Genomic DNA, 20,424 nt, shown 5'->3' on the forward strand with positions numbered 1-20,424 from the left:
GTTTTCATACAAACATCTCCATTGTTCTATCCAAGTTCCTTTCTTCTGCATTATTTAGAAATGTCACAGAAATAATTTGTATCTGTGATGTAATTATTTCTTTTTCAAATCCTAAAAATATTTCTCTGGGTTATCACATTCCTTGTTTAATCTGGTAATATTATCAAAGTTTCTACCATTAACTTGTTGCACTCTTTATTTCTAGCCTGCATAAATACCTCTACCTTAACTTGAGCTGTCTATATTGTAGTCATAATAGCCCTCTCCTATAAACAAATTACTATCATTGTTATGATTCAAGAGAAACGTTAATGCTTCCCCAAATTAGAAGAGATTCCATTAAAAGTAAAAAGTAGATTTTATAAAAGGAATAATTACATGACTACAACTCCAGCCATAAGAACCTTCCTAATACCAAGAACTCTTTAAGATGGGTGAATTTCCTCTCTTGGTTTCATCACTGTTGTAGAAAAATTAGGTACGCTTATGAAAACTTATGCTAAGATTTCAGCATATCACTCAAGGAATTGAAAGGGAGATTTACTTAGGTTATATATACCGTCCCTTACAACATGAAACTTCTACACTTATTTAAATCTAGCACTTTCTGCTGAGTCAGGTAGAACAACTAAGTTGATCATCAAACATGACAAAACCAAAGTGTCTAATAAAGAAAACTATTTGGAAGAGGGAAAACCTGTCAGACTGTGAGTATATTGATGGGTAACTATTAGCGGGGAACTCCAGAAGAAGTCAACATGGAGAAGAACAGACAAATGTCAGACCAAAGCCATAAATGACATTCAGCAGTCAAGAGCCAGAAACACGTCAGTGAAGGCAATGAACTTTATGTATCTCTTTGTACCTCATGCAGTCTCTTCCTCCACATAAAACTGACTCAACATTAATCAATGATATTTATCCATAGTGTCTTTTTTTCTGAAGAAACTAACATTCATGCTCAAAGATAGAGTTCTATTAAATCAGCAATAAAGAGACAGTATTCTTTATTGACTTCTTCCAGGCCACTCCAAACTATAATGAAGGATTTGAGATCTCCATTCATGTTTTTATATCTGAGATCAGTTTCTTGCTCCACAGCTTCCTCATGGCACTTTTCACTTCTGCGTTCCTCAGAGTATAAATCAGAGGGTTGAGCAAAGGTGTTCCAAGTGTATAAAACACAGCTATCATCTTATCCATGGGGAAGGTAGTGGCAGGCCGTGTGTATATAAATATGCAAGGTCCAAAGAACAAGATGACCACAATGATGTGGGAAACACAGGTGGAAAGGGCTTTCTTTCTCCCTTCAGCACTGTGGTTTCTCAGAGAATGCAAGATGACGCCATAGGAGAATATTAGCATAACAAAACTCACTGTACAAATGGCCCCACTGTTGGAAACCAGGAGTAGGTTGACCACATAGGTGTCTGAACAGGCAAGTTTCAACAAGGGCTGCAAGTCACAGAAATAGTGATCGATCACATTGGGGCCACAGAAAGGCAAACTCAGGGCAAGAAAAATCTGAGCTAAAGAATGCACACAAGATCCCCCCCCAGGCCAGAGCCATCAACACACCACAGACCCGGTGACTCATGATGGTCATGTAGTGCAGGGGCTTACAGATGGCCACATAGCGGTCAACAGCCATAAGGATAAGGATGAAGATCTCCAGACAGCCAAAGAAATGGAATGTAAAGACTTGGATCATGCACTCACTGAAAGAGATAGTGCTCTTTGAAAGGGCATCCGCAATCATTCTAGGGGCTATGGAAGTAGAGAAGCAGGTATCAGATAAGGATAAGTAGAAAAGAAAGAAGTACATTGGGCTCTGAAGTGCCCGGCTGGTCTTGATGGTAGTAATAATCAACAAGTTACCCAACAATGTCCCCAAGTAGAAGAAAAATATAATAACAAACACGATTTTCTTCCAAAAAGGATCCTGTGTCAATCCCAGCAGAATGAACTCAGTCACGTTGTTATTCAGTTGCATGGCTTTTATGGATGAGAGGAAGAGGCAAATATGAAACTGTTTACCTGAAAAAAAAAAGGAATTAACTTATGGTATACTACGTAATGTTATTAAGTATTTTATGCAAAATTGAGCATTTCTCATCAGAGACATTGTTAGCGGTTTCTTAATAAGTCACTTCAATACTTTGTTTCTCAATTTTGACGATCGTTTCTTAGGGTTTTTAAGAGTCTCAAATATGCTACTTTGCTGTAGCATTCTTCACAAACCCTTGTTAGCTTTGGCATCATTCTGATTAATTTTGCCAATTTAGTGAATGTAAAAAGCTATTAATCTATTGTAAATTAACTTCCTTTTTCATTTTCAGTAAATATTAGTGTCTATATTTTGCATGGTTTATCACTCAGCATTTAGGATATACTAAACTGCCCTTGAAGATCCATGATATAAAGTCCCACACCACCATCACCCCATGCAGAACGTCTTATTTATACATAGCATATAATTACAGATTCATATAGATATATATATATGTTATTCATAAATACATAATAATCTCAACTTCTATGCAAAATTTTCACCAGATATTCCAGGTTTAAAAGTGGCAAAGTCAACACCTACAGCTTCTAATTAATATGCTCCTGCCTTGAAGTGTCATTATGATCGTACTGACTTGAACCCATAAATACAAATAAATATTCTTTGATAGTTGGTAATATCCTTAAATGCCATTTCTAATTTTCTCTTTCTAATTCATTAAAGCACCTCTTGGAACTCTCAGAAGTCCTGAGTTTATATTTATATAAAAAGAAATGAGGATGGGGTATTATTACTCACCAGTTTATGATTTCACAATTTAAGTTTTCAGCTTGAGCATTTTGTAACTGGGGTGGTTTGGAGGAATATCAACAGAAAGTTGATGTAGGCCCAGATCATAGTTGTAATCCCCAGTAGAAGTTTTATTATCCACATATCTGAAAACCCCACGTTCCTGAAGCAGAGCAGAGATTCAGAAGAGGGAGGAAAATGGCGAAAAGGGAGATTATAGTCAGTAGTTGACTTCTTCAATTTTTTTCTTTTACAGAAAAGTCAGTGATTATTCAACTTTGAAATGTTACTTCTTTCAATGAAGATTTGTTTATTTTAATGTTACTATAATATTATCACAAGTCTTTACTTTCAAGAACAAAATCTGTAGATCTTTCTTGTTAAGATAATATTGGAAGGTTCATATATAAACATCAAAATACAACTGGAAGTGTAATTTATTTAAATATAATCTAGTGGACATGCTTAGCCTACTGTATTTCACCCCAATCCCATCCTTACCTTCAAAACATCATGTTGAAAATTGTGAGTTGGCCAAAGCAAACAATATGATAAAACAGACACAGAATTCCCCTAATATGTATTTCTTCCTCTCCCTGGATAAATTTTCTTCTCCTGAACAGATTTCAAATATATCTTATTTTCCTCCAAAACAAACAAATGAAAAACCTCTTAAGAAAATGATGAAATTATTCACTTTGGAGTGCTCAAATATATGTATCTTTGGATTCTATAACCTCTGAAAAGTGTCCAAACTATATGGGAAGTGAGTTGGTATGTTAATCATTACAATAGGCTATATTTTCCCTTATTCATTTAAAATAGTGATCCATCATAAAGTGTTTGTACTTGAGAAAATGTAGTAGACTTTGGAGGCAATGGTCACTTTCGCCTCTAATTTTCCGTGATTTTGAGCATTCCTTTGAGTGTACAGCTGTTGGTCTGCATATTAGCAATCCCATCAGGCTATTTCCAGAACAAGCTTACTTACACTACATATTTAGACATAGTTTTTGTAGGTAAATTAAAATTACATATATATATATATATACATAATTTTATTAACTTAGTAATAATTATAAATCCTCATCAAATATTTATTCAATAGTTTAATCAATGGTCAGTATCTGTCTTCCTCTCTGGAATTTCTTTCCATTTCTAGCTACTTCAACCATCTTGAAACTTCAAGACAACTTTGAAGAAACTTCCTCTAAGTAGCCTTCAACAATTGTGTTGCAATAAAGAAAATTATCTCTCCTGTTCCTTAAGGTTTTCCCTTATATTTTTTCTTATACCATTACACATAATTGCGTAAAGGCAATTATTTGTGTGCTTCTTTTAGCTTCCTTCCTGGAATAAGAATACTGGAAAGCTAGGGGTTCTCTGGATATTATTTTCCACTGTACTGATCCCAATGTCCAGTAGCTGGGCGTTTCTGACTTGAACATTCTCTCACCTCTAAAAATGTAATGGTAGTATCTGCTTATTTTAATATTATTCTGATTGCAAAACACATTCACGTCATTAATTTACTTGAGCTATTAAGAATAGTAGATCGACAAATATGATCCTCACTTCAAAGGCCAAAAAAAAAAGTCTGAGATCAATTTTTGTTGGTTTGTTTGAGAGATGAAATCTCTCTCTGTCACCCAGGCTGCAGTGCAGTGGCATGATCTTGGCTCACTGCACCCTCCGCCTCCCAGGTTTAAGCGATTCTCCTGCCTCAGCCTCCCAAATAGCTGGAACTACAGGCACATGCCGCCACACTTGGCTAATATTTTTTTTGTATTTTAGGAGTGATGGGGTTTCACCATGTTGCTCGGGCTGGTCTTGAACACCTGATCTCAGGTGATCTGCTTACCTCAGCTTCCCAAAGTGCTAGGATTATAGGCATGAGCCACCATGCCTGGTGAGATCAATTTTCAATAACTCGGTGAATTAGCTCCATGACCTGGAGTAGAAGATGTACTCTGCACAGTACCACACAGTCACAAAAGGCTTTGGGATTCTGACTCCCATAAAAATGATAATCTCGATAATTTTTTTCTTTATATGAATCCTTGGCTCTTAAGAGATGCAAGGAGAGCCTTTACATTTTTCATAGCATCTTGACAGTAATGAACACTTTTGCGCATGTCTGTGTGTATGACTCTACATTCATTTTTTTTTCCAGAGGAGTATTAATAGCTTTCATCAAGTTCTCAAAGGAATCAGACACAAAAGTGGGTTACAATGGTCTGGAGACAAAGTGGCACCAGTGATGCCACATTTGCTTCAGTTTCTCAGATAAGATTAGCTAACTTTAAGATGACTGGCTGCACTGGTCAAACAACAGTAAACAGTGTTACAGACGATGCATTGGTGTTGGAGGTAATAGAGAAGAGCTGAAAGAAAAGCAACCAGGAAACGGTGGAGGACAGATGAAGGTAGAATCCAGGGTTAGGAGGCGCCTCCTATGCTTCTATGTAGCATTGCAGAGGCCACAGCGAGAAGCAATGTCTTCCTTAAGTATTCTCTTAAACTACCCAGCCCTCTCTAAATCAGTTATACTAGACCTCTATATTTGAGAGAATCCCTATTCCTATTTATTTCTGTGCATAATTTACCATTCTCTGCGGTAAGGAAAACATATTGTCCCAAGGTGCTGTATCCTTTAAAATACCAAATTCAAGCCTGATGTAATCCACCCTCCTTGGGCTCCTCACTGTATGTCAGTGAATCCCATGATTCCTGCCCTTCAGCCATGGGATACCCTGAAAAACAACCCGGCCTGAGAATCAAAAAGTTTTCATATAAGTCAATACTGATTACCTATGCTTCCTTCCTATATTGGGTTGTTGTTCCAAATGTCATATAATTAGTATGTAGTTATCTCTCTTTCCAAATCTTACTAAATAGAGAGAAGGAGAATAATGGAGTTATGAGGGCGTTTAACATGACTCGTGGACAAAGGTTGGGTGGGGACAAATATTGAACGAGAGGGAATACATCTTTAACTCAAAATATTCCCAGCAACATTCCTACCACATATATAGCATATTATCTTTCATCTTCAAAGTTTAACATTAGTCTCCACATTATCAGATTTGCTCTAAACATTTTCTGAGAATTAGTTATTTAACTTTTCATATGAAGTCTCAAATGTGTATTAATTACCAATTATATTTTACAACACCTTCTAAGAAACGAGGAAGGAGCAATAATTCTATGCTGTGGTATACAATATGCTTTTCAAAATTTTCACTGTGATGAAAATCTGGCATTCTCCAGAAACGTTGTTAAAGTCACTATTCCCTAATAGTCTTTTCTTTAATTGTTGAATAGGAATAATATTTTCTAAGTCTCTAGTACTCATCAATTTTTAGTGAGTAGTTATCTTCCCCAGGTAGCTTACATTTTTTTAAATAGTGAACTTTTATTCACTCTGCCATCTCAAGAAACTGTACTAAACCTTAAGACATGGAAAGTTTCCTTTTTCCCCATCACAAAAATGGTGACTTTTCATATGCCTGGTGCTCATAAACTGCTTTTTGAGTTCAAAAGAACATTTTGTTCCAAAGATGATGTTTCATTCCACATTAATAGTACACCTTTAAACTTTGTTATTTTTTTTTCCTGTCCTTTTGTTCTTAGAGAATGTAAGAACTGTACAGTCACAAGACGTATGGAAATATATTATAAAATTATTTTGAATTAAAATGTGATGATAACTCTCTGAGTTCACAAAGCTGGAAATAACCTGTCACTTACGTGTCAGAAGAGTCTCCAAATTAGTGTTGCCTGTACATTGTACATCCCTTTTTGAAAGCAGCCTTCCCATAGAAGAGTTTTAAAAATGTTTCTTTCTACATCTTGAGCGAATAGTAAAACACATAATGACGTAAGAGATGAATTATTCCCTAAAGTTTTCCTTCATTTTGCTAATCAGAAACTTCTCAGATGTCATGATGAATTTAGCTTTTGCTTTGTGTATTTAGTCAAGGCAAAAATTAAGTTAATACAAGTTAACCCTTCTCATATCCAGTAACCAGGTAAATACAAGGATGAGGAGCTTTTAGGTGCCTGAGGCACACCAAAGGTACCAGTGAAACAGAGGAGAAATACAAATGGGTGATGGAGAGGGTAAGAGAAAACAAGAAGAAGAAAAAATAGTGTTACTAGTTAAGCAGAAAAAGTGGTTCACCAAGAAATAACTCTGCACCCACCCAGTGCCCCAACTTGTCACTCCATGCATTAGAAAACAAACTTTTTTAGCTCCTGTAACACATTTGTAATATACTTGCAAGTACAATATAGAGAAGGCAGATCGGTGTTCTGAAACTGGAGATCCTATTCTGTGGGCTAAAGACAAACTCCCACCAATGAATCACAGATTTATAATAAGTCACCTGAGCATTGATATATCTGATCAACACTGAATCTCATACTTTTTTTCCAAATTTATTTCCATTTTATTTACTAACTCATGTTAGTAAAAAAAATTAAGGAATAAATTTTGTTGGTTCACCAATTTTTATTGAATGTCTTTTATATACTTGTCTCCATACTTGTCACTGTACATAAGTTGCATCTTTGAATTCACATAAGTATCCCTACCTAAACACCCTTTGACTAATTTACTTCCCACAAGGTGGTGCTCAAGTTAAGTAGCAAGACAAGTCGCAGCTCCTTGAACTTCACCAAACTCAAGTTTAATTTAATCCTGGATGACTTCGTAGATTTATGTATGTCTTCAGAAAACATTAATGAATTGAGTGAATTTTTTAGCAAGTTGTGCCTCACCCTATGAGTGTTACTTTGAGACCACACTCACCGGTCTCACTTTAAATTCATGACCTAGATCTCAAGTAAGCTTGTGAAGTGGATAGTTTATCACCCTGGAGGTCCACGGTCCATTTATTCTCTCCCTGTCCTAAAGGACGATTTCACACCCCTCCCTTTATCTTTAATAGCGCCTTCCTTTTCCTCAGTCTCAACCGATGACTCTACTCTCTACTTCACAGAGAAATGGTAAATCGATCGGGAAACTATTTCTGTAAACGCATATCATCTTATCACTCCCACCCTCCAGTACTTGTGCCCACATAGGGCCCGGTCATTATAGAATCCTACTACCCGTAACCTATCTGTGTTACTATCTAAAGGCAGTACCCTCCACAAATGCACCGGACCACATTCTTCTGTGGAATATAACAGCAATGGTCTAATAATTCACTGCTCTACCTTCTTAGCAACTTTTTCTCTCTACAGGATCATTGCCATCATCATGAAAACATCCCATTGTGTCTTCTGTCTTGCAAATTCCTTTCCCTTAGTAGAATATCCTCCAGATTTACTCATGTTGACACAAATGATAGAATTTCCTTTTTCGTGGCTGTATAATATTACATTGTGTATATACCATATATATTTTTTCTATTCATCCACTAACAAACACTTACATTGTTTCCTATCTTGCCTATTATAATTAATAAGAATGTTGAAATAAACATGGGGATGCAGACATCTCTTTGACTGATTTATTTCTGCCAGGACAGCCACTCTCTGTGGAAGCTTTGACAGGAGAGGGTGTGTGTGTGTGTGTGTGTGTGTGTGTGTGTGTGTGTGAGTTAGATGAAACACAATGAAGAAGTGAAACCAAAATGCATGAAACAGAAGAAAGTTATGACTCAAAGGTTTCAGAGAGGTGAAGGGTGCCCACAAGAGGCTGACCGAAATCCAGAGGAAGTAGGGGGCTAAACCAGGGGAAGCAAGAAAGAGAGGATCTTTAATAAAATGCCTTTATTAAAGTCCATGGACATTATTCTTTAGGTTTTCCAGCAGGAGTTGTGAAGTGGCTAAAGAAAACTGGTAAGTAAAGGGAGAACGAACTTACAGAACTCTGACACTGACTGTTAGGTTTTATCATAGTCAGCAGTTGTAGGGTGTGCTGGGTTGTGGGTCAACAAGATGAGAAACAAACAAGACATATCACAAAGAGCCAGGCCAAAGGTGGCAAAGTGTGACTGGGGTTCAGGCAATTTATGTTGGCCCTAAAAAGAAATGCCGAGGCAGCAACCCCGTTAAACACACTCATCACAGGAAGGAATGCAAGCAATAAGCTATTACTTCCAAAATGGTAGAGTATCACCTAAAAATGTCAGTTTTGAAGGAATTGGAAATAATTTAAATAAACATTTTTGCTTAGATGCGTATTATCTGATTGCGGTGGCAACTTCCTGGGCTCATGTATGACTTCTGTGTAGGCAATGGAATCCAGAGATGAGATTTGACTGAGATTTCTGCCAGTTTGTATGTTCTAGTTACTGTAAGATTGTGGCCCTTCTGCAATCCAGGTACAGATCACTGTGGAGAAACATGATTTAATGGTTAATACTGTGATCTACATTTCTGCTTGTAGAGCAACATGTGGGTCTGGCCCCAGGGATGTTCTTGCCCCTGAGAACACCCTACTATTAAAGAAAATAGTTGGAAATTCTCTAGATTATGGATCAGCATCTCCATCAGTGGAGAACCAGCCTCAAGGGATACAACTAGAATGATATGTTTGTGACCTATCACAGCAGCTCAGATGGGCAAAACACACTCATATAACCCAGGTTACTCACTCACTCAGTGGAGTTCACATATTCATGATGTACCTACTCAGAAACAGACCCCAAACTTCTCCCACATTCATCTGAAAGTACAGTCAACTGGAATTCAAAAAGAAACATGAAATGATTTGGTAAATGCTGTACTTAACCACCTTTTTAGCAGTTGTTCTTAATGGGAGATTGTTCTTAGTTATAAATTCCTTGGTCTCTCAGAAAAGTTATTTCTTCATTAGGCTTACAGATTCTTATTACTTCTGCTTTAAAACTCTCTTTGAAAACACTGGGAATCCTAGTTCTATAAATCTGACGAAGATTTAATAACTGAATGACTTTTCCCCGATTTATAGCTGGAAACTTTACTTCCACAGTCAGGAACATCAACTTGAAATAAATTCACCTGATATTTGACCTGAAGAAGTAACTTCATGTGAATTAATTTTGGATGTGATAAGATCTTTCTTTATAACTCAGATGACCTTAGAATCTTTTACAACTCCCAATTTTTAAATGGCTATAAAAACTAAGCTCTAAAATTCATATTATTTGGTTAAATATTTAGCATGTAGATTTTAGTTGTTGCATATAATTATAGCACAGAAATTACTTTAAAATTATTAGTTAAATTAATTTCATTAAGTTTATACATCTCTAAAATTATGTCTTTTATATAGTATGCCAATAATTCACACTCAATACCTGTTTGCTCTAACTTTAAGCAATATTTATTCCTCAATAAGAAAATTCAAGTTATAAACTTGGGTTCATAGTAGATCTATAAATTAAGGTAGAACACATTATTTTGTTTGATCTACTTTTGTACTCCTTTTAGCAAATTTTTAAAAAATGAAATGAACTGGACTCGAAGAAATAAAAATTGGTAAGTGAAATTATATGTGTTGGTTTCCAAAGAGTGCTCATAGTAAGCAAGGAAAGGAGTGCAACTTTTATATTTCTCTATGTGTTGAAAGATAACCACTAAATTTAGTTATAAATGTATCTACCTACAGAAATGGCTTTACAGTTGGTGATGTGCTGGTGATGGTAGTGGTATTGATAATACAGGTAATTCAGGAACATTTTGAGAAGGCACTAACAACTTATTATAAACTCCAATTTCAAAATTTACATTATTTCCACTTCTACCCTGTAAAATGTAGAGTTAGCTACATTGCCACTAACTAGTCCCTAGTTTTATGAAAAGAGAAAGGAACTGGGAAGTTACGTGCAACAAGTAATTGTTTTGAAGTCCTCCAGTGATAAATCCTAATTGGCTGGTTGAATAGTCACAGAGCTTCATGGTCTATCTAGGTACTCAAGCATTCATTTGGAAAAAAAAAATTACACCTATATATATAATGTATATTTGTGTGTGTGTGTGTGTGTGAGTGTGTGTGTGTGTGTCTGTGTCTGTGTATTTATCCAAACAGAATTGAGAAAGAAAGATCAGCCACAGAAACAGGTTTTCTGGAATTCAAATTCAAGCTACATCACTCATTAACTCTATTAGTTTGAGGAAGTGACAAATTCACCATGATAAATTCTAATTATTGTTATTAATGTTGTTTTTAAAATGAGCATATTTGTGAATCTACTTAGACCAAAATAATTATCACTGTATTTTATCTAGTAGTATGTGTTTGCTAAAAAAAAATCTGAATTATTTTGTTATATACAATGCATACCTATTAGATACTAAAAATGAAAATAATAAGATTGAAAAGTAAGAAATGTAAAAAAAGCAAATGAAATTATAGAAAGGAAAAATGTCTTTACTACATTATTGATAGGAATAAACATTTTGGAAGCAAAGTTTAGCAATGCCTATTCATGCTTTAAAATGTTCATATTCTTTGATTCTGAAATTATATTGTTGAAAATTATCTTACAGAAATACAATTTATTCAATATGTATATATATACATGCATACATATTGCATATATACACATGTGTATACATATATACATGAATACATATGCATATATATACAATGTATGTGTGTATATATATATCCACATGTACACATACCATATATGCAAACTTATGAAGATTTTCAATGCAGCATAGCTAAAGTAACCGAAAATAGAAATAACACAGATCTTCATATAGCAACAAGTTGTGCTGCCAATGATATTTATTAAAATTAGAGTATAACCATTAATTGTGGTTTTCCTTCCTTCTATATTAACCTCTTTAGTCTCAAATCAGGTGTAATTTGATTTTCAAAACTATCATTCTGTACCAGTTCTGGGTTTTTCCTATCTCGACCACTTTTGATTCTTTCAGTTCTTTTCCATTCTTAGCTTTGAATTTAGTTTCATTGTTTACTTTTTCTCTATTGAGTCCCTCAAATGTATTTAAAGGGAACTTAAAGAACAAAGATAAATTGTTATTAAATTGGTGCTTCTAATTCAGATTTATTGATGCAGGTGTTAGCAAGCATTAACTCAGTTGCTGCTGTGCCATCCTAGATGTGAAAGAACGAGAAGCAAAGGAGTAGAGCAGATGAAAAAGGAACCAAGTGACCTATAGATTCCCTAGGATGCAAAAAAAAAAAAAAATTACAGTATATGTTTGTATGCATTGGGACCTATTGCTGTATAATTACTAAGCTGCATATACAAATATACTAATTTAGTATTTCTAAGTACAAATGCCTATATGAAAGAATAAGTCATCCTTAGTAAGTTGAAAAGTATTCCAGAAGTCAAAATTAGAACTTGGTATATGTGACTTGCAGCCCCTGCTCTGTGTCTTACACTGCACAATGTCACTTTGTCCCTCCTCTGGGGCTTTATACAGCTGATCCACCCCCTGGGAATAGCCCCTGGTCCTCCTTTATCATAGCCACAGTCTACCTTTAAGACTTAAATAATTTCCTTTCTTTCATTTCTTTATGAAAACAGTTCAGTTATTTCTATTCAACAGTTATTTCTATTGTCATTATTTTACCCGCCCTTTATTTAAGAAAATGGTTCACTTTTGAAAATTTTTTGGAGTATCTGTTCTCTACTTAAATTAGTAGGGAAAGTGAAGTAGACTTGGAAACAAATAAAGAAAGCATTAGTTATAATTTCCCCTGTCTTTCCTAGAACAACTCTTTCAAAAAAGAATCCCTTACTACCCACTGTGAAAAGATATGCCATGAAGGTGGCTGACGGTGTGATTCAACATTGAACTGGAAGTTCAAGGTACAGTTTAATTCTTGATGTAGGCTGAGGTGTCTGGGAATACACAGGGTAAAGGATGACAGAAAATCATTCTCAGTAAACTGACACAGGAACAGAAAATCAAACACAGCATGTTCTTACTCATAGGCGGATGTTGAACAATGAGAACAAGGGTCACAGGGAGGGGACCATCACACACTGGGGACTATTGGGGTGGGCTAAGGGAGGTACAGTGCGGGGTGGGAAGGTTGGGGAGGAATAACATGAGGAGAAATGACAGATATAGGTGATGGGGGGATGGAAGCAACAAACCACATTGCCATGTATGTACCTATGCAACAATTCTGCATGATCTGCACATGTACCCCAGAATCTAAAGTACAATTAAAAATAAAGAAAATATCATCATTGAGCTTATTGTACAGGGACATAGCAACCAGGCTCTAGAACAGATTTGCTTTCACACGTGGAGGATGGGCTGGCACCAGCATTATCGACGTCCCACTGCTCACCGCAGTTTCCTTCCTGTTGATAAATAAGATTGATGCCCATTGCATCCTCAGTATTCTCAGGGACTTTTAGAAATATGAAAGAAGTAGTAATTTTTAAGCATCTGCTTACGGAAGTCAGAGAAACATGGAATAAACATGAAATAATGATACACAGAAAAAACATCTTTTGAGTAGGTAGAATAAATATTCAGGCTGGTGAAAGTGGAGGTGGGCAGTGGGGAGAACTGGTTAGCTAAGGGCATAGGCAAAGGCACTAGGGAAGTCTGGACTTTACAGACATGTGACATAATCAGGAAAACTAACACAAATACTGCACCCCCAACCTTTATGGATATTACCTCCATTCACCTTCACAGCAGTTCCGTGAGCCAAGAGGTGAAATACTGGGGGGCTGTGAAGCAGAGCAGTGGTTAGCCTGTGCATTAGAGTTAGTCAGATGCCTGCAGGAAACTGTGAGGCAGCTACACCATTTCTCTAAGCTTCAGTTGCTGCTTTGAAAAAATTCAGTCATAATACTTACTTCATATGGCTGTTCACGACAATCAAATGAGAAAAAGCCCTTTAGTCATTGCCCGTAATTAGTAAACAATACAAACGTGGTAGCTATGGCTTGTCTTTTACCAATTGTGCTGCTGCAGAAATTGAGGATTGGGGAAATTGAGATTACAAAGTCAGGACACAGCCTGCCTAGGACTTATAGGTAGGTTTGCTGTGTCTGACTTCAGGAACATATGCTTTGAACAGAAAATCAAGTATGAAAAAAAATATCAGGGTGTGAGTCTGGCAGGAAGTGAGTGGGGCTGGCAGTGGAATAAATGTAGTGAATCACATGAGGGCATGTATATTCTGGAGTAGTGGCTTTCATTTCTTCGAACATGAAATGAACCACCCCTCTAAGGAAATCTTACACAGAGACATGAACAATCAATACGAATAACAACTGAGTGTTTGTGTTTGAAGAGGACACTCATCTGGGGAACCATCCTTATACCGCAGACGGGAAAACTGAGGTTCAGATTTGCCAGCAGCATGCCCAAATACCGATTAAGTCAGTGATGCAAACCGGAATAAAATCTACTTGTCATTTCTTGACTCCCAAGCCAGCGTTCGTTTTACTTTACAAGGATTGTTGCAAAAAAAGAACTCAGTCCTTAGGCTAAAAAGGAGAGGCTGAGGTTAAGTAATACATGGCACTTCCACAGTTTCTTGTGGTTGTTCCTCACCCAGTGTAAGGGATGGGGGTGGAGCGGGTTACTGAAAAGCAAGAGTTACTTCTCAGCATTCAGAGAGGTATAATCCAAATATCAATGTGAAGCTTTGCTTTGTGCAAAATTTCTTAGCTGTGGTTTCTAGGGTCTGCTTTATGGTCCCTAGTAATATGAGGTATGCTTCACGGCAGTTTTTTTTTTCGTTTGCAATAGTAACTCTCCTGCAATACAGTCTATTCTTCTTTTATCAAGTGGTGATACATACTAGGTATGAATCTGAGCTGTGTGATCAAAATGGCAGCTCCAGCACAAACTAGTTATATAATCTGGTGCGAGATATTTAACTCCCAAGGGCTTCAGTCTCTCTTTACGATGGGAGTAGTACAGGCACCTACCTCATGTGATAGCATGAAGTTTCAATAAAATAATACAGCTAACATAGCCGGCATAGTTCCCAGCAGCATCGTTAGCCTAAAAGCTAATTGCTTAGCTGTCATTATGCTGAGAAATCCTTTGTTCCATTTAGGAACTGAAAGGAATGACTTAGGCTAATTCAAGGTTCAAGTCACTTATACGGGGGATCTGGAGTTTTGCTGAACCCCATGATGGCTTATCATCTTCGTTACTGAACAATATATTAGTCAGGGATTATAGAGTAACTACTTTTAGGTGTATGATGATCATTTAAAATTTAGAAGGAAAGCAAAAAATTACCAAAGAATTAACATTTGTTCATTGCAGCACTGTTTACAATAGCAAAGACCTGGAACCAACCCAAATGCCCATCGATGATAGACTGGATAGGGAAAATGTGGTACATATACACCATGGAACATTACGCAGCCATCAAAAAACGATGAGTTCGTGTCCTTTGTAGGGACATGGATGAAACTGGAAACCATCATTCTCAGCAAACTGCCACAAGAGCAGAAAATCAAACACCACATGTTCTCACTCATAGGCAGGTGTTGAACAATGAGAACACATGGACACAGGGAGGGGAGCACTACACACTGGGGTCCATTGGGGGGAAATGGGGGAGGGGCAGGGGGGTGGGGAGGTGGGAAGAGATAGCATGGGGAGAAATGACAGATACAGGTGAGGGGACGGAAGGCAGAAAACCACACTGCCATGTGTGTACCTATGCAACAATCTTGTATGTTCTTCACATGTACCCCCAAAACCTAAAATGCAATAAAAATAAATAAATAAATAAATAAAAATAAAAAAGCACAAGGATAACCTACTTCATCACATTATTTTTAAGATAAAACAGGATAATAATTGAAATATATTTAGCATAGTGATTTGTGAATGATAATCTCACAGCATAATTACTAGAGAAGCTGTAATGATATTTGAGGGTAACTGATTCTGACATCCGAAAATGTGGTCCCTATTCTGTATTCACTATTGAATAGCTATGTGACCTTACTTAAATTCACTAAACTCTATGGGAGTAGATTCTTATTTCTGTAAAACAAAACTAACCATAGAATTTTTCTAGTGCCTGGAATAAGGAATTGCCCCCAAAGTAAGGTAGGTGCTAAAAAAGTTATCTATTGATAATAATCATTATAAAGGTAGGAGAAGAAGGAAAAATCTTATTTCACATGAAAACACAGTCTAGAAAGGGAGGAGAAAAGGCATAGGGAAACCTTGCATAAATAAAGCGCTTATCTTTTAAATTATTTATTTAGCACATTCTTAGAAGTCAAATGCCTGAATGGAGAATAAATGAATAAAAACCAAGAACAAATTCCCTGAGGTCTTGGAAATACAGGAAGCCAAATTAGTCACTAATTATAAATCATACCTTGTTTATTTAGGATTTTTGACTCTCAGCTGGATTCATATCAACGCCTGATAAATGGAAAATCAAAACAATGTGACTGAATTCATTCTTTTGGGTGTCACAGAGAACCCAGAGCTGCGGAGAATATTTTCTGCTGTGTTTCTCATCATGTATGCAGTCACAGTGTTGGGGAATCTGCTCATTGTGGTAACTGTGATCACGAGTCAGAGTCTGAGGTCACCTATGTATTTTTTTCTTACCTTCTTGTCCCTTTCGGATGTCATGTTCTCATCTGTCATTGCCCCCAAGGTGATTGCAGACTCCCTCTCCAAGAGCACTACCATCTCTCTCAAAGGCTGCCTGACCCAGTTCTTGGTGGAGCATTTATTTGGCGGTATGGGGATCATCCTCCTCACTGTGATGGCCTATGACCGCTACGTGGCCATCTGTAGACCCCTGCACTACACAACCATCATGAGCCCAAGGGTGTGCTGTCTGATGGTAGGAGGGGCTTGGGTGGGGGGATTTCTGCACGCAATGATACAACTTCTCTTCATGTATCAAATACCCTTTTGTGGTCCTAATATCATAGATCACTTTATATGTGATTTGTTTCAGTTGTTGACACTTGCCTGCATGGACACCCACAACCTGGGGCTCTTAGTCACCCTCAACAGTGGGATGATGTGTGTGGTCATCTTCCTTATCTTAATCGCATCCTACACGGTCATCCTATGCTCCCTGAAGTCTTGCAGCTCTGAGGGGCGGCACAAAGCCCTCTCTACTTGCAGCTCCCACCTCACAGTGGTTGTGTTGTTCTTTGTCCCCTGTGTTTTCTTGTACGTGAGGCCTGTGGTCACTTACCCCATAGATAAGGCAATGACTGTGTCAGAGTCGATCATCACACCCATGTTAAATCCCTTGATCTACACGCTGAGGAATGCAGAGGTGAAAAATGCCATGAAGAAACTCTGGATGAAATGGGAGGCTTTGGCTGGGAAATGACTGCAATGCTGAGAACGTTATGTGTTTCCCACAAGGAGAAGTCATTCTTTCAGAAATGTGTAGGAGCTAAAACTGTCAATTCTTCACTGGCTGTCAAAGAAAGCTTTTTTTTTTTTTTTTTTTTTTTTTTTTTTTTTTTTTTTTTTTTGAGACGGAGGCTCTCTGAGTCACCCAGGCTGGCGTGCAGTGGCACGAACTCAGCTCTGCAGTCTCCACTTCCTGGGTGATTCTCCTGCCTCAGCCTCCCCAGTAGCTAGGACTACAGGCACGTGCCATGACACCTGGCTAATTTTTGTAATTTCAGTTGGATGGAGTTTCACCCTGTTGCACAGGCTGGTCTCAAACTTCTGAGCTCAAGTGATTCCCCTGCCTCTGCCTCCCAAACTGCTGGGATTACAGGCATGAGCCACCGTGCTGGCAGAGAGGAAGCTTTTAAAACTGTAAAATCAGGTTTATGATTCAGATTCTGTGCAGTTTAGAGATTATGATGCTCTCCTGCTGTATACCATTCCCTAGCTTCCCTCGTCTTGGAAACTCTTCGCCTTGTCCTAGGATCCTCTTACCTTGCTTCTGTTTCCACCTCCAAATACATTTGAGTCCCTTGCCTTTTCCCTCACTGTGCATCATCCATATCTTTTTTTTTTTTCATCTGTCCTTAAACCTACGTAAGCCTTTGCTCACCTCTGTGCTTTTGCTATTATATACTTTAAGTTCTGGGGTACATGTGCAGAACGTGCAGGTTTGTTACATAGGTATACACATGCCATGGTGGTTTGCTGCATCCATCCCATCATCTACATTAGGCATTTCTCCTAATGTTATCCCTCCCCAAACCCCCTCCCCCTGCTACCCTTCCCCTAGTCCCCCCAACACCCAACAGGCCCTGGTGTGTAATGTTCCCCTCCCTGTGTCCATGTGTTCTAATTGTTCAACACCCACTTATGAGTGAGAACATGTGGTGTTTGGTTTTCTGTTCCTGTGTTAGTTTGCTGAGAATGATGGTTTCCTGCTTCATCCATGTCCCTGCAGAGAATATGAACTCATCCTTTTTTATGGCTGCATAGTATTCCATGGTATTTATATGACACATTTTCTTTATCCAGTCTATCATTGATGAGCATTTGGGTTGGTTCCAAGGCTTTGCTATTGTAAACAGTGCCACAATAAACATATGTGTACATGTGACTTTACAATTGCATGTTTTATAATCCTTTGGGTGTATACCCATTAATAGGATTGCTGGGTCAAATGGCATTTCTAGTTCTAGATCCTTGAGGAATCACCACACTGTCTTCCACAATGATTGAACTAATTTACACTCCCACCAACAGTGTAAAAGTGTTCCTATTTCTCCACATCCTCTCCAGCATCTGTTTTCTCCCGATTTTTTTAATGATCGCCATTCTAACTGGCATGAGGTGGTATCTCAATGTGGTTCTGATTTGCATTTCACTAATGATCAGTCATGATGAGCATTTTTTAATATGTTTGTTGGCTGCATAAATGTCTTCTTTTGAGAAGTGTCTATTCATTTCCTCTGCCCACTTTTTGTTTGGGTTGTTTGTTTTTTTTTCTTGTAAATTTGTATGTTCTTTGTAGCTTCTGGTTATTAGCCATTTGTCAAATGGGTAGATTGCAAAAATTGTTTCCCATTCTGTTGGTTGCTGGTTCACTCTAATGATAGTTTATTTTGCTTGCAGAAGCTCTTAAGTTTAATTAGATCTCATTTGTCTGTTTGTTGCCATTGCTTTTAATGTTTTAATCATGAAGTCCTTGCCTATGACTGTGTCCTGAATGGCATTGCCTAGGTTTTCTTCTAGGGTTTTCACAGTGGTAGGTCTTATGTTTAAATCTTTAATCCATCTGGAGTTAATTTTTGTATAAGGTTTAAGGATGGGATCCAGTTTCAGCTTTCTGAATATGGCTAGCTAGTTTTCCCAACACCATTTATTAAACAGGGAATCTTTCCGCCATTGCTTGTTTTTGTCAGGTTTATCAAAGATCAGATGGTTTTAGATGTGTGGCATTACTTCTGAGGCCTCTGTTCTGTTCCATTGGTCTATATCTCTGATTTAAAAATAGTACCATGCTGTTTTGATTTCTGTAGTTCTGTAGTATAATTTGAAGTCAGGTAGCATAATGATTCCAGCTTTGTTCCTTTTGCTAAGGATTGTCTGGGCTATGTGGACTCTCTTTTGATTTCATATGAAGTTTAAGGTGTTTTTTTGTTTTGTTTTGTTTTGTTTTCCCAGTTCTGTGAAGAAAGTCAATAGTAGCTTGATGGTGACAGAATTGAATCTATAAATTACTTTGGTCAGTATGGCCATTTTGATGATGTTGATTTCCCCTAACCATTAGCATGAAATGTTTTCTCATCTGTTTGTGTCCTCTCTTATGTCATTGAGTAGTGGTTTGTAGTTCTCCTTGAAGAGGTCCTTCACATCCCTTGTTAGTTGTATTCCTAAGTATTTTATTCTCTTTGTAGCAATTGTGAATGGGAGTTCACTCATGATTTGGCTCTCTGTTTGTCAGTTATTGGTGTGTAGGAATGCTTGTGATTTTTGTACATTGATTTTGTATCCTGAGATTTTGCTGAAGTTGCTTATCATCGTAAGGAGATTTTGGGCTTAGATGATGGGTTCTTCTAAATATACAATCATGTTGTCTGCAAATAGAAACAATTTGACTTCTTCTTCTCCTAATTGAATACTCTTTATTTCTTTTTGTTGCCTGACTGCCCTGGTGAGTACTTCAAATACTATGTTGAATATGAATGGTGAAGGGGAGCATCCTTTTCTTGTGCCAGTTTTTTCAGGGAATGCTTCCAGTTTTTGCCCATTCAGTATGATATCGACTGTGGGTTTGTTGTAAATAGCTTTTATTACTTTGAGATACATTCCATCAATACCTAGTTTATTGAGAGTTTTTAGCATAAAGAATTTTGTCAAAGGCCTTCTCTGCATCTATTGAGATAATCATGTGATTTTTGTCTTTGGATTTGTCTATGTGATGGATTACATTTATAGATTTCTATATGTTGAACCAGTCTTGCATCCCAGGGATGAAGCTGACATGATAAATAAGCTTTTTGATGTGCTGTTGAATTCAGTTTGCCAGTATTTTATTGAAGATTTTTGCATCTATGTTCATCATGGATATTGGCCTGAAATTTTATATTTTAGTTGTGTCTCTGCCAGGTTTTGGTATTAGGATGATGTTGGTTTCATAAAATGAGTTAGGGAAGATTCTCTCTTTTTGTATTATTTGGAATAATTTCAGAAGGCATGGTACCAGCTCCTTTTTGTACCTCTGGTAGAATTCGGCTGTGAACCCATCTGGC

At 37.3% G+C, this 20,424-nt stretch overlaps 2 protein-coding genes across 2 annotated transcripts; one reads left to right on the forward strand and one right to left on the reverse strand.

The window, feature by feature from the left end:
• Positions 1-1,062: 1,062 nt before the first annotated feature.
• Positions 1,063-1,993, reverse strand: LOC101042716 (olfactory receptor 4C16-like). The gene is given in 2 exon segments (XM_010337492.2): positions 1,063-1,554; positions 1,556-1,993. Coding segments are annotated over 2 exon segments (930 nt in total).
• Positions 1,994-12,537: 10,544 nt separating this feature from the next.
• On the forward strand, positions 12,538-17,084 carry OR4C6 (olfactory receptor family 4 subfamily C member 6). Its single transcript, XM_003920084.4, has 2 exons — positions 12,538-12,585; positions 16,114-17,084. The coding sequence occupies exon 2, from the start codon at positions 16,155-16,157 to the stop codon at positions 17,082-17,084; it is 930 nt and encodes a 309-aa protein (XP_003920133.2). The 5' UTR covers positions 12,538-12,585; positions 16,114-16,154.
• Positions 17,085-20,424: the final 3,340 nt, after the last annotated feature.

This window comes from Saimiri boliviensis, chromosome 6 (assembly GCF_048565385.1).
Source record: "Saimiri boliviensis isolate mSaiBol1 chromosome 6, mSaiBol1.pri, whole genome shotgun sequence".
In the NCBI taxonomy this organism is placed as follows: Eukaryota; Metazoa; Chordata; class Mammalia; order Primates; family Cebidae; genus Saimiri; species Saimiri boliviensis.